The following is a 15,420-nucleotide window of genomic DNA, read 5'->3' as shown; positions in this document are numbered from 1 at the left end:
TTCAGCATATATATCAAGTTACTGACTGCACGCAGGACCCAGGCTGACCTGCTTACTGACTTCCATCATATAAAGAAGAAATGCAGGGTAAACTTAAAGCTAAATCCTGAATCTGCTCCCCCAATCAAGACTTACCAGATCACAGAAAGAGTTCAAACACTGCATCTCATTTCTGTTGGAACTCACTGCAGTATGCAACACTGCTCTGAAACCTGAGACATTTCTGTTTCCAGAGTCATTCATCAGTAAACTCGTGTTTAGGTTGTACATGAAGCAGTTTGAGACAGATGTGAAGTGGTGTAATGAGCATTTGTATGTATTGAGGTTGGGAGGATGAGAAACACACAGTCCACAAGTTCATGGGATGTTCATGCATGACATGACAGTGTATGAAACAGGAGGCATTCAAGCTCTGCAACACAGAAGAACATTTGTTAAACATAATGCACAAGCATGCCAAATAAATGCATGTTGTCAAGAACAGCTTTACAATCAGTCAGCAAATTCATTTACTTTAATCCCAAGAAAAAAAAGAAACATGCCATGAAAACTGATGCATATGATTACATTCCTCAGGTCAGCTAGGATTAAGTTTAGTTCCTCCTGCTTTCCTACAGAACCTCTCTGCTGCTGTTTTCCCCTTACCACCCAATCCCAAATGAGATTAAGATCCTTCCTTAAGCAAGAATCCAGAATTCCAGCACCTCTACCATATGGTATCTATCAGGTTTGGCTGAACACAAGGGAAAAGCGTAGCTTTAGAAGCCTGTTCATGAAATAAACAAGCTAACAGAATAGGAATATAGTCACAGTCTAAGACATGCTTTCAGATTTAAAAAAATGAGCAACAGGTGCTTTAAAAACACTAAGGAGCAATATTGAACAAGTTCTGGAGTTCACTGATATTCACCTCCAACTTAGGCATGTTACAATCCAGCTACAAGCATAATACAGACAACAGTCAGCTATGAATTCTTTGCCTTTTGTAAAAGTGGAAGTGCAACCAAATACACACTAAGAGTATTGACTATGAGGGGCTGCACTTTACATGCAGCCAAGGTTGCTTTCAGGGAATGACACGGTCACCTCCAAGATCCCAAATTCTTCAAGACACAAATTAATTGGAATAATGCATTTTCTGCCCTTTGGCAGCAAGCACAGTCTTTCCATAAATAGCAGTTTTAGCTGCAGAATTCACTTGCTGGTTAGCATCCCATGGTGAGCATTACAGCTGGTACTGATCATCTAGGTCACAAACTACATTCCTGCTACAGTTTTAGTAGAATTCTTTTTTCTTCATGAAATTCAAGCAAAACAAAGAACTAAACCAAACGCAGCTATAAGGCACCGTTTGATGTTTGAAGTCTGTACATTCAGCCCCCAAAAGTTTAAGATATTTTTCTTCAAGGTTGCTCCCCTCTGTGGAAAACACCTATAAAAGAGGGGAATGCCTCCTAGACCTTAAGTCAAACCTTGGCTCGCTTTTGAGTTTGAAATTTCAATCAGAATTCCAATGGTTTATGAAGTTTGTAACTTCTGCATTCACCCAACCACATAACCACACAGGGCTGATGTTTCTGAAGTGTCCTCTACTTCCCCTCCAATTGAGAAGATTTGTCTACTATTGAGATAACCACAAGCAGCTAGCAACAAAGACCAACGTTTTCACCATTTAAGGCCTAATATCTGCTTCTGAGAAAAGCAGAAGTTTTACAACCTGAATATATTCACCCAGTAATCAGCGTGGCCCAAACCTTTGCTTAGTTCTGCTCATGCTCCCAGCCAAGGATTTGGGCAACTGCTCATTTACTGCTCTAAATAACAACTGCTGTCATACACGTGTATAGAAATGAATTACACAGGATATCCACAACCTTGTTTCAGTTCATTCTAAGAGCAATTTGTGAAGGCTGATCCTTTCCTGTAAGAGCTTTTCTCAAAATGAGAGGGCTGGACTAACCTGCTGCATCCAGCAACTGCAAACTCACATTCAGCATGCTGCTTCTCAGGCAAACACCTCAACGTGCAGACTAAGAATACATAAAGAAAAGCTTTTAGGTTATAAATAAACTAAGTAAGGAAATGAGAGGAAAAAAAAAAAATATCTACAGAAATAAGAAGCATCAGAACAGGGAGTGGAGAGCTTGGTTTTAAAATTGAAGTGCTATCTGCAGAAGTGTTTTGCAATATCCAGGAGGTCCAGAAAATACCGTGTTGCTAAATATACTGTGTGAAAATATCATCCTTCCTGTGCAATGGGACACCACTTCCATTCTTATGTGGTGTTTGGTATTTTAATACTGGGACTCCCAGAGATGTGTCTCAGACAGTTAAATCTTGTAAAAAAAAAATTTAGTGAAAAGTAAGCAAATTTCTTATCCCTCTGAACACGAGCTGATCTCCCCCATCACAGCTTTTTCAACAGTCCATGTTAATAGCTTTACTATTGCTCCAAGGAAGAAACACACCAAACAAAATGACACAAGATCCCCTCCTGGACACCTCCAGAGGAGAGATATCCCCAAACACCTCTATTATTATTCCCCCTCTCCCCCCCACACTAAACCATTAGCAATATACCCGCTTCCCATCAAAACCCAGCACTACCAGCGACTCCCAGCATCACCTGAGCCACACGGGGACAAGAGCGAGGCAACGGGAGCACGGCTCTTACCTGGCTCTGCTCACAGGGCACCCATTCATCAGCCGGCAGCCTCGCAGTGCTGGAGCCCGACGTGTCCGTGTGTCCAGACGATCCCCACGGAAGGGCAGGATGGGGGCTGGGGAGGAGGAGACCCTTCGCAGTGGAGGTGTGAGGTCAGTGACAGGCAGCCGGCAGAGCCGGGAGCTGCTCCATGCCTCCCCTCGTGCTGGAGCCCATCTCTCGCTGCCAAGTGTACGCTGCTCGCACAGGAGCGGTGCGCCTCGTTAACCCTCCTCTGGCCGCAGGGTAGGAAGCAGGAGTGCCTCTCTAAAGGGATCTTCCTTCCCCTCTGCTTTCCGATCCATGCTCAGCGCTGCTCCTCTCCCAGATCAGGTGGGATTTTCGCAACGCGGTCTTAAAGAGATTTAAAGGCACGATGATGGAGAGGCTGCAAAGCCAGCAGCATCCTCCCCTCACAAACAGAACAGCTAAACAGCTGCAGATGGGGAAACTACAAAGAAAACCTGGCATCAGCATAATAAAGGGTTGCTGTGCCATGAGGGTGTCTCAACAAGTTTAATCCCTCGTTGTCGCCTGGAGCTGGTTTGAACCATACTATGAAGAGGTCTGAATGTTTATACTTCCTCCACTTACAGATGGATTTAGAGCTGCTCAGATTTTATGCATGTTCCCCGATCACCTGCAGCATCCATACAGTTCTTTGGGAGAATAAGTGTTTCTTTCCAGAATCAGAAAGGTTAGAGTGCAGGGATTACATACCTGACACACACAACACACAGATACTGATCTAGACCAGGTTAATGGGTAACCAGGTTTGTTCCAGCATAGGATCACCTCGGATTAGAGGTACCACTCATCCACCATAAGAAAAAAATAACACTCACAGCACTGATATAGGATTCTCTTTTCCAATCGCATTTCTATGCTTTTGCACATCGTTTTAATTCGATGTCTTCAGACCAATTTTCCCTTCCATAAAAACATGCCCTAAGGATCTGGACACCAAAGTTCTCATCAACTGCAATCAAGTCAAAAACCTATGGTGCAGCCTGAAACTCTCACATATCTGCATCTTTTCACCACAGTCCACTACAGCAGCCAATACACGAGCTCCAGTTCCATCAGAAATGCTCTGTCCTATCCTGACAAGTCTCCAGGGACAGACTGACTTGTTTGATCTGCGTCAGAGAAAGCCAGAGGACTGTTTTTAGTAGGTCAACACAGCCCAACATAATCAAAGGAAACAATAGGATAAGAGTAGCAAACACTCCCTTAGAACCACAATGCAAATAGACTATGGGCAGAGGATTGATGTGTAGCTTCCAGCACATGAAAGACCACAGATTATCAAAACCCAGTGAACTCCTCAACTCGTAACCCAATTCAGAGCTCTGAGCTCCTACACCATTTGCTCTCAAAGCAAACCCCCCACCTTCCCACCACCATTTTAAAATCAAGCACTGGCAAACCCCAGTGTTTGCTCTTTAACACCTGAGAGCACACAGCTGTCAGCAATCCCATTTTACATGATGTGGACAGACTGCAGCCAGATGGCAAGCAGTGCTCTTGGGAACTATCTTACCTGGTATAAGCAAATAGAGCAGCAGCCAAAGCTGCAGCCAGGGACCAGAAGTTTGCCTACACTGCAGTACAGATAACCCAGGTTATCCTGGATAGCAGGCAATCTAAGCAGAGAGCAGCACACCCCACGCTGCACAGCCAGACTTCTTGGCTCATGTACACAGCAGCAGATGCACAGCAGAAATGTAAAATAGTTCTCTCCTAGTTCCTTCAAGCAGAAGGGACAGTTTTTCCCCCATACCCAGTATAAAATCCCTCCTCTCATACAGAGGGTACAGCTTATATGATCTGATTTAATGTAGAGTAGCATCATTATGACATGCTATGGCACATCACTTCTGATGACTGTTGGGTTGTAGAAATATTTATATACAAGATAGCAGCTGGCTACCAAGTTAAACAGCCACCTCCCAGCAACTTTAAACACTTCTAGGAGATAAATAACAAAATTTTGCTTAAAGAACAACTTTACTACACCTCCTTAGTCTTCAAATTCAGCCTGCTACATTACCCTATCTGCTTGTATTCTCATACACAGTGTCCAAATGGGAAGTATTTTCTTGACCTTTTACATTAAATATGTTAATTAAATGGAATCATACTCCAGTGGTAAAGCTCTACCCTCATTCTGATTCTATTTTAGACTCTAGAAAATTGCAGCCTTGGTTACTGTCACATCTGGGGTAACTCCCTACACGGGGAATATTTCACAGATACCCACTGTAATAGTAGGATATTATTTACTGAAGTTGGACTCCATCCTAGCTGATCCAACTCTGTACATTATATGATTCTATGAAGTGCTAATAATCCAAGCACAGCCATTTCTAGACCTTTAAAGCAAGCAAACTGCTTTGCCTATAACTCCTTACCAGCTGTGCATAAGCAAACACAGAACCAAAATCAATGCTCTTCAGCTAATAAAACAAGCACGGTTCCCTCTAACCAGGCAGCTCTGCAGGCTGACAACACAAAGCCAGCAATGGTTTATCTGCAAGGGAGCATCCAGACATCCTGCAAACTTCTTATAATCACTGTTTGGGGTTAGCCTACCTGGATTTGAAGGATTCTGTTCTCAGAAGCCAAAATACAGCTGCTATTCAGATACAGCCATTACTCAAGCAATTTTGTTATGTTAAGGCTATCTTAGTCCCTTGTTTTGAGTGCTCATCTATAAAAAGCAATGCTCGCTCCTTCCAGAAGCCTACTACTGCTCCACACATCACCCCACGTCTCAGAAAAGCATCCTTGCAAACAGAGCTGTCAATGCACTGCTTAAAATACACTGAGGATGGCAAAGTTACACAGGGTTTTTTCCACAGGACTGATGGCGACTTCTGAAGGTAAATAAGTTAATAGCACTGAAAACACACTCCTTACAGTAATTAGATGCAAATTACACAATTTACAGGCACAAAACCACATTCTGTTTCCTTGAGAGGGGAAAGATTTGTGCCCCATAGGCTGCTCTGCCATTTTACCTCCCATAGCCCCTTCTGCAAGGTTACAGTCAGCACAAAGCTAATCCAGTGCTTCAGAGAGAACACTGTTTGACCTCACAGACTTTGACCTCACAGCCTTACAGATATTGATAAGTTACAAAAGAAGTGCAGTTTCACAAAGGAGAAATAAAACACTTAGAAGAGCCCATCCAGGCATCACATTAAGTGATGATTTCCTGTGCCATGGCACAAGAAATAGGTTATTTTTCTGAGATATGCTGCTTCAACGTAGAAACAGATCCTGGGTTTTCACCTCATTTCTTCTCATGGTCTCCCCTGCTCCATATGAACAAATGTTTCAAACAAAGGCAACAGGAAGCTCCAAAGCTAGAAGGCATCTCAGTACCTGGAAGCACTGAAGAAGAGAAAGCACACATGGACAGCAGAAGACTTGAAGCACAAGGCTTCCATTATCTCTAGAACTATTTCTACAATTTCTTGGTCCACAAGCCATTTACACCACAACTTGCATCTCCTTAAGCAACAGAAGTCAGACTAGATTAGAAATGTACACTACAAGTATTTCTCCTCCATCAGCTTCCAGTTCAATCCTCCCTGGCAGAAGCACTCAACCATAGATCTAAATTTCTACAATGAACCACACTTAAGTCATTTTTCCCTCCGACTGCCCTCTTACAAAAGGCATGAGAACATGCAGATAAGTAACGTGAAACAAAACAAAGAAAAAGCTATAGCCTCCAAAATAACAGAATTGGGCAAAACAGACCTAGCAGCAAAGGATGCACCAGCATCAAGATTTCTTTCCTCAGGAAAGAACCCTATTATCCAAGTCTTGCATGCAGCACAATGACTCTGTAGGCTGCATCTGGTGGAGTCCTAGCAGAACCACAGAACAAAGGGCTTCACAGCTATCTGTTCCTGCTGCAGTCGGTTACAGTTTGATAAGGAGAGCTTGTTCTGCTCACAAAAAGCAAAACTGCTTCTGACAGGTCGTCAGCAATCCCAGGCAAAGAACTCACAGGTAGACCAACAGTTACGTATGGAAAGAAAAGGTGAACTCACCCAACCGATGAAGGGATTCTCTGCCACACAGCCAAGGTCCAAGGGCTGTTATCCTTTCAGTGACTGGCCCTTATATGAACACAGAAGGGCTGCACCTTGGCTCCACTCATTCTGGTCACCTGGGGAGCACAGATGCAAACAATTTGCCTGTGCTCCCTGGGCAGCACCTCACCAGGTGCTCAATCAACCATTCCAGCCTTCACCTAACAGTTTCCCCAAAAGAGTGAACAAGATATTATGACAATCAAGTCTTCTCTGCAGTGACAAAACGGCTTATTTACTGACCCTTGGCCAAGAGTAGTGGTGTAAGGGTATGGACCAAGAAGGAGCAAATCCTTTGCTAGGGAAGCAGTGGCCATGATTGGAGACTTCCATTTGAAAAGTCAGAAGCCAGGCACAGGTCTTACTGTACCTTCAGCATAATCCTTCCTCCTCTCCCCCCATCCAAATGGCCGTTGCCATCAAGGCCAAGACAAGTGCGCATAGATTACATGAGAGACAGACAGACAAGCAACAGACAGCAATAATACATACCAGAGATTAAAGTTCATGAGGAAAAGCTGTGGCCTCAAGGCTTCTTTCAAGGACAGGGTGTTTAATAATAAAAAAGGAATACAACTCTCAGCCCCACAGGCAGAAATTCAAGAAAAAGTGATTTTGAACCCATTTTATCGGTCATTTAGAATATTCACACTGTTCATTCCCTACCAAGAAAAAAACCCTACAAAGATGCACTGCTCAAATTCAGTTTTTCAATTTCCTCTTTCTACCATATATACACACACAACATTTTTCAAAATCTTTGAAGCAGCAAGCAAAGAGAACAACAAAGCCAGTGTAAAATCACCAGTATAGCAAGGGCACCATTCCTGCCAAACTGTAAAACAGCTCTTCTTCAAAATCCTCTAATAAGAAAACTTCCAATCTGATGCTGGGAAAGAAATGGCATGGAGCATATGGGGAGAGCATCTGCCTTTGAAGCAGAAACTTTCCTAGCCTTTCAGGGATGTAAATAACCAGAATAAACGTGGACCAGCCTGACCTTGGCTACACTGAACACTACTGACTGTCACTGGTTTAAATGGAGATGCCAAAGCCCAACCCACCATGTTCAATAAACCCCTTATACCTTAACCTCTAAGGCATGTTTAGACAAGAACCATCAGGTGTCTGAAGCTTTAGCATCACTCCTTTAATCCTGGGGTTTCTGACATCTGTACAAACCATGCCAACCTCTGCACCATATGAAGAAGTTCAGAATTCCACTATGAAATTGGAGGAATGAAGCAACAAAGTCACAGCTGCTCCCATCTCGTAGTGGGATCACTGAATCAACTCATTATAATGTTTTCAGTCAACTCCTGTGGCCTCTGCCACGCAGATTTATTTAAACACGACTATCCAAACACATACCTGCAGATTTAAAATGTTTGCACCTTAAAATATCTAAGAGTGATGGCTTTCGTAATTTGTTGACTTTGGTGTCTATTTTTATTGCCCAAGTCATAACTCCAAATACCAAAGATACCCAGTCACCAGAAGGTCAATTCAGCACAAGTCTGGAGATTTGCACTGTTCAGCCTGTGGGCCCCGAGCATCCTTCATCCTCATCCATCTTAGAGGTGCTTGCACAGAGGGAACATGTGGGGAGAAGCAAATGGAAGTGGTCCATCAGCTTTCCCGATTCTCCAGTCTACTTTGAGTTGTCTTAAAAGCACCAGCTGCATTGGCTGGAAGAAGGGAGAAGGAAACATTCTGCCTGCTGTGTAAGCTGGAGGAATCTGGCAGCCCGTTCCCATCAGGCTCCAGGACAACACAATTGGAATTTTCAGCTCCGCCATAGAAGATAATTGCATGCAAATTCATTATTCCCATATTAGCCAAACAAAGCCTTCTGCATTAAGAATCTAGATCCAGATCATCTGAAACCTGTCTGATCCAAGACCTGGATTACTTACTCATCATTTGCTGAATAGAAAGTATTAATATTTCATCGTTTCCTGAGGTAGCACATTTTAGCCTGTTGAACAGCAAAGTAAAATATTCATTGCAATCGCTCTGTGCAAGATCTATCAGCAAATATCCTAGGGGAGGAAAAAGATGCAGCGTCATTTGCTGATATTCCACTGCAGTGCAACAAATCCATTCAGCAAAAACAAAAGAGAAAAGCCACACAAGACATGCTAGCAACTTTTTTTTTTTTACTCTCTACTTAATTAAAATTACTTCACTGGGTACCTTCTGCTTAATTTATGATACTCCACTAATGATATTTTCATACATTTGGGTGATGTTCACTGTGTTGTTTTCTTGTTTGGTTGTGTTTGTTGTTGCTTTAAGTCTGTTTTCTAAGGTTAAGTGCAATGAAAAAACCAAGCGTGAGCTGCCTATGGAGATGTAGAGAACTGAGTTGGTCACTCAGAATTCTTGTTTTTGTATTTCATTCTTCTTGCAGCATTTGTTCTTGTGGGATACTGAGCAGTCTTCTGGCTAACTACACTCAGAATGGATAGGAATATGCATAATAGAACTGAAAAGTAGACAAGTCCTCAAGCCAGTCTCCAGTAGGTATAAGAAGAACAGCAAATTTTGAGCCTTGAGGGATCAGATGTTGCAGCTAAGGCCAGCAGCACGTCTGTCTGCCAAGGGGTTACGACAGCAGCAGGACTGCCAGACAGGAACAACCAAAATTATTTTTAGTACTACAGCAAATTATGGACCTTCATATGAAGATTTTATTCCAAGCCGTTCTATTTATAGCTACAGGCTTCATATCACATTGTAAAAGAATCATTATCTTTTCCCTTGACTTATGTTCCTGCTGCAGCCTTTGCTTGCTTGGCGTTATTACACGACCACATCCAGCGTGCTCCCAGGGGCCACATTTCTCATCTGATAGAAGGCAGCAGCAGACAGCCCCAAAGCTGAGAACAGGGGAGGAAGAACTGTTATGGTATGAAGTGAGAGTATATATTACCCTGACAGTTTTCTGTCACAGGCTTCAGCCCTTCGAGCCCCCTTCAGTAAATCCATGCCCAATTTAAGCTTGCTGACAGACTAGGAAAAAGCATGAGCTTTGCTACGCAATGCCACAATGCTGAACTTTTCAAAACCAGGAGGCAAGAGGAACACTGCAAACAAAAGGCTCTTGGGGGAAGCTCTCTCCTTAGCATGCCAAGGTCTTAATATAAAAGCAAACAGGTAGAGATCACCACCACAATGCAGGCTTACCACACAGGTTGGCTGTATCAGCTGTCCTGGCTTTGTTGATCCCCAGTTGTCTGGTGGCAGAGCCACACTGCACTCAGAGGTGGCTGCCAATGTGCACAACAGGTCTGAGGTGCTTTCATCAAGAATTTTGGGGTTGTTTTTAATTGATGGAATCAGTCTACGTCCAAGCTTATCAGCACATCTCCAAAGACCTCCTGTGCTTTCAGATCTGGTGATGTTGGGCCTCTTGACCAAGAAAAGCTTGCTGAAAAAAGGACTGCAGAGCAGTGATGGATCTCTTCTCACTCAAGCCTCACTCCAGACCTAACGAGCATTCTAGTTCATCTCGTTTGTGTCCATCAAAAACTGGAAAGTAAGTTTTCCTCACACATCCTGGTCTGCTGAGATAGGTGTTTTTCTCATGCTAACCCTACAGGCCACCTCATTTCAAAGCAAGCCTTCAGCTTCTTTATTTCCATCGAGAGCACGTGCTGTCTTATATGTTCAGTCAACATTTTCAACGTGCATTTCGAATTGCTAACCACTTGAAAGGCAGGCTGATTGCTACTGAGAACACTGATTATTCTAAAGCACCTGCTCTCTAGGGATGTCAGCATGACACCTCTAACTGGGAAGCACTAGGGCAGAATTCAGGGCTAAATGCAAAAGGCAACAGAACAGAGAAGGGAGTACCAGAAAATGAGCAGCATACAAAGACACAACAGCACGATGCTTTAAGTATGGGCTCACACCATTGTGCAGGCACACATCCATTTCTGTGTGATAGATTAATGTTTAACCTGACACTGTCTAGACTACCTTCATAAACAAACGCCCTTGTTCAACTGTATTTGTCCTGTATAGCAAGGGCTCCATCTGCTGGGACACAGGACAGGCCTTAGGCTCTGGTGGGATTGCAACACAGCAGGTTAGGAGCTAGCAGGCAGTTCAGGCTCCTCTGAAAATTTAGAGTCGTTTGGGATGAAAAGAAGCCTAAAATGCCATTTGGCCCAATGCCCTTGCAACAAACAGGGACACCCACAGCATCAGGTGCTCAGAGCCCCATCCAGCCCAACTCTGGGTGTCTCAGGATGCAGCGACCTGTGCCACTGACTCACCACATTTATTCACAGATGCTTGTATTCAGCAGGTTCATACAGCTGCAAATCTAGAAGACAGATAGCTGGATAAGACAATCTGGATGTTCTGTGCTCGTTCAGGCTCTGAGCTCTGTTGAAACATCTTTCATCTTTCCATCTGCTAAACCAAAATGGTCTTTGCTTCCTGGGGCACTGAGCTGAGAATGAAAGTAAAACAGGCAAGTGTGGCTTCCAATTATAGCTACGAACCAGGTTTGAGCAGAGCTCCAGCTTTAAATCACAACAAATCACCTCCTAGCCAGCTCCTCCTTCATTCCATTCCACTTCATACTTACCCATCCCCATAGCATTTGTAGTTTGTATGCTAAGCCTGTTTTCTGATGGACCCAAATCCCAGTCATGCCGTGCTTGTTCTACATATCAAGATAATCATTGTTAACATGTAAGAACTGCTGGCAGTCTCCCCCAGGAATACTTATTGTGAAATGAAAACAGAAGGGATGCTTCTGGTTTGCAGGCAGCCCACAAGCTCATTTTACACACATTTGTTTCTTGTGACAGAAATCTGGTATTTCAGTGGCAGCATGAAATAACGAGCAGACATTTGTTCCCTCCCAACCCTATAATTCAAAGGGATGCTTTGCAAGATTCTGTAAGGATTTAGTTAACAAAAACATTTCAGTGTGTATTTTTCTATTTAGAACCAGGCTGTTCTACGGTCAAACAGTGAGAAAAATACAGAGTTACCAAGAAAATACCTAAATGGCATCATGTCTAGAATAAAACTTCTTGTGCCATGAACTCTTTTGGTTTGTGTCTTTTGCAATAAGAACATATCACACACAGAAATTACAGATTGCTACTGACTTTCTGCAGAAGGACCACGTAGATTAAGCTTACAAAAGTTCTATACATATACCACATTCCCAGCACACAAGAGGCTCATCCTAACAAACCAAAGATAGATATGGAATACAGGTAGAGACATGAAGTGTCTATCACTGGACTCACAGTGCTGATGCTTCTCTGCACCAAGGAGGCTTTGGAGAGTTGAGGATGTGTTACCCAGTGGCTGAAGGGCAACAAATTGATGTGTGTCAGCTCCTATATAGCAGCCTTGTGGCTGAAGACATCCGCCTGCTCCAGGTTAGGAGCTGAGTATGAGTGACCAAACAAGTCATATGCATGCTCATGATCCCAAGTGGCCCTTTGTTGACCCAAGTTTGTGGGCTAAGACCTCTTTTCCAATCACGTCCCTTTGAAAATAACCACAGTAATACACATGGTTCTTTTCATGGCTGTGATCCACCAAATTTATGCATAGAAACACTGAGACCAGGGGCTTGAGATCAAATGGGAAAGTGTTCTCCCAGCAAGCAAAATGCATATATATAGCAAACGTGGATTTGATAAAATAAAACTTTAAAAAGATGGCCATTTTATGAAATTAGAGCATTTTTCTAATATTTTATCCTTAAAAAAACCTGAAGAACACCTAATCCTAGCAAGAAGAAAGATGATATTCAACTGAGAAGAACTTAAGAAATCCACACAGCTTCCCTCTGTCCTATTAACAGATTTGCTTTCTTCTGTCCATCCCTGTCACCAGCTATCACAGCACATCACAATTACAGTGTTGATGCTGCAGGCCAAACTATTCCCCCAGCCACTCCCCATCCTTTGGGAACACAACACATCTTCACTAAGAGAAAGAAAGGCACGGCGATTCCTCTTTACACAAAATGACTTGCTGGCTTTGACTTCTTTTTTCTTTTTTGGGGACATGAGGATAGCACAGGCCTTCTGAAGGTCTCCCATCAGCATTGGGAAGTGGAATGATTACAGGCAGCCCCATACGATGCAAGTGGGCCACCATTGCACAGCCACCCTCCTTGCTACCCAGCGATCCCACACGGTGGCATCGTTACTAAACAAATAAAGGAAATGATGAATTTCCAGGCTCTGTCTCATAACTGATAACCCAAGGAAGGAAGCTGAGATTTTACTGCGTGGTTTGCTAACACATTTTCCAGAAATGCATTGCCAGGTTTTCCTTTAGCCCAACAGAGAGGAAGAAATGACAGTGAGGGATAGCATTCTGTGTTTGTAGAGCATCTAATGTCAGTGTGCACAGCTCTAAATGAAGCCTTCCAATGCTGCTGTAACACATGATATTCAACTACCCCCTCTCTATCTAATGGACAAGATAGAGAGGGATGCAGTCCTGCATCAGGGTAATTTTTATCTGAGCATCTCTGGACTGTAATTGTAATAAACCTATGTCTGACATACCCCCAAGCTTTCATCTTGCTGTGCATCTTCACTCCACTCCTAATTTTCATAACAATAGCATCAACAGAAGCATTCTCTCATCAGTTTCATCTGTTTTGACATATGCCTCAATATTTAATGACTAGAATAGACTGTTTTCCATTTATAGGTCCCTTGTTCCATTTTCATTTCAAGGTACTGAGAATTTTCCTATTTCACCTCAGACTCATGAACTTGTTTACCATATGCACTACTGACATCCCTTGAAAATGCTGTGCCCAGCAATTGCTGAGAAATGTTGGATTTCTGTTTAACTCACTGATACAGCTATGCTTGTCCCCAGCAAAAAGCTATGCCATTTTTTTCCCCTTTTCTCACAGTACCAGCTTAATAAACACCCCTAAAAATGGCCATACCCACAAACTCCATACTAAAGGCATATTTAGAAGGCAAAAATTGCATCCACTGCAAGTCTCTAGCTGGGGATCAAACTCTGATACCTTCATTCTCTATGTAGGCCACAGGATGAAGCAGCACATCAAGTTATGCTGCAAGACCCATTAATCTTCTCCTGTAGAAATGAAGTCAAATAGATGGAGACATCCCATGTTACACTCTTTCAGCAGCCCCAGGATTCAGTCTAGAGTCACCTTAGAATCAACTGACACCTTCAAAACTCTTAGGTAACACACAGCTGAAATAAAAAATGCTAAAAATAAATACAAATCAGTGCTTGATTTTACTTCAGTTGCCTGAGAATGCGCTGCAAGCAGCACCTACTTTGTAGATGATTTCAACAGGACACAGAAAGCACAAAAGAGGACATTTCTTAACACCAACCTTGTTTTACTGCCACATCAGTCAGAGCAACAAATTGTCCTAAGCATGCAATGATACACGGGCAGAGCTTTACTCTTTCCTGAGGTAAAGAAATTTGACTGGAATGGCTGAGTACTGGATGTAGCAGTGATAAACCAGCCCACTGAGAACAGAAGGGAAGATCCTTGTCAAGAACAATCTAGCTTAGCACATGCTATCTACTAACCATCAGTGCTTTATCTATTCCTAATATCAGCTTCTAACACATCTCTAAATTAAGAAATTTAAGGGGCTGTAGTTGGATGTAATTCAGCTTAAGGCCCAGCTCTGTTGGAAATTCACCATCAGGATGACCAATTTTTAGCATTTCCTGCAGAGCACAAAAGCTGCAAAAAAATGGTGGGTTTCTGCTGCTAAAGATCATCCCATCCTTCTCTAAGATCACTGTAATCAATGTGACAGAGGAGAATCTGAAACGAGGAGACATTTTCTACTTCACTGTACAAAACACAGAGTAGGAACAGGCTGCATTCCTAACTACCAGCAATCACAAGCATCTTGATGAATGAAGGAAAGAAAATTTACTGGAAGCTTGGAGCATCTTTAAGATTCCTTTCTTTCTTGGGTGTAATTTCTACTCTGACCACAGCCACAAGCTCTTCCTTTTCTATCCTTTCTGTCTATGACAACATGCACTCCTCTCTTCATTTTTCTTGCAGTCCACGTAAGCTGATTCTTAAAGCTTTTGGAACGTAGAAATGGGCTGAACAGAATTCACATCAAATCAAGAGATTCAAAAGCCTCTGTTGTGGATTTCAGTGCATTGCTGGGGTCAGCCAACAGCACAGATCAGATGGAGTTTGAAGAAATTCTTATGATCTGCAGCACACTTCCCAGCAAGTATTTTCCTACACATGCCTCAGATATGGAGAAAGAGTAGATTGCAGATCCTGAGAACTGTTATGGATTTCATTATCCTGCTTTATGGGGCACCTATGTATACACTCATGGCAAAAGGAAGCTATTACTGAGACAAACATCTTCACTGCAATCCTCAAATTCATGATCTGTTCAGCAAATACGTTCTAGAAGAGGAAGCTGTTTCAACTCACTCTAGAAATCCAGTTTGCTTAGAAAACAAAGACAGATGTTTGGTTACGGAGTGCATCCTCACTGTTCTTGCCATTTGCTCCTCCATTTGCTTGTAGTCCAATGCTGTGCTGCTGGAGAGAAATTAACACCCAGTCAC

The 15,420-nt window shown here is 42.8% G+C and overlaps 1 protein-coding gene across 5 annotated transcripts in view; it reads right to left on the bottom strand.

Annotated features, from left to right (window-relative positions):
• GRAMD1B (GRAM domain containing 1B) overlaps positions 1–15,420 on the bottom strand; it is a 126,439-nt gene that overhangs the window by 103,072 nt on the left and 7,947 nt on the right. For 2 of the 5 annotated variants that reach the window (XM_031599798.2, XM_090123753.1), the window contains exon 1: positions 2,675–3,058. The exons of 1 other annotated variant lie outside the window; for it this stretch is intronic. Coding sequence is in view for 1 of the 4 variants with exons in the window: in XM_090123755.1 (XP_089979881.1) it covers positions 2,675–2,703 (29 nt within the window). In the remaining 3 variants the exon portion in view is untranslated. Of the gene's footprint in view, positions 1–2,674; positions 3,067–15,420 lie in introns of those variants that run through there. 2 more of the 5 variants (XM_031599797.2, XM_090123755.1) reach the window with 2 other exon arrangements.

This window comes from Phasianus colchicus, chromosome 23 (assembly GCF_987193195.1).
Source record: "Phasianus colchicus chromosome 23, bPhaCol1.hap1.1, whole genome shotgun sequence".
Taxonomy (NCBI): Eukaryota; Metazoa; Chordata; class Aves; order Galliformes; family Phasianidae; genus Phasianus; species Phasianus colchicus.
Note: the sequence above shows the minus strand (reverse complement) of the source record. Positions and strands in the feature narration are given on the sequence as shown.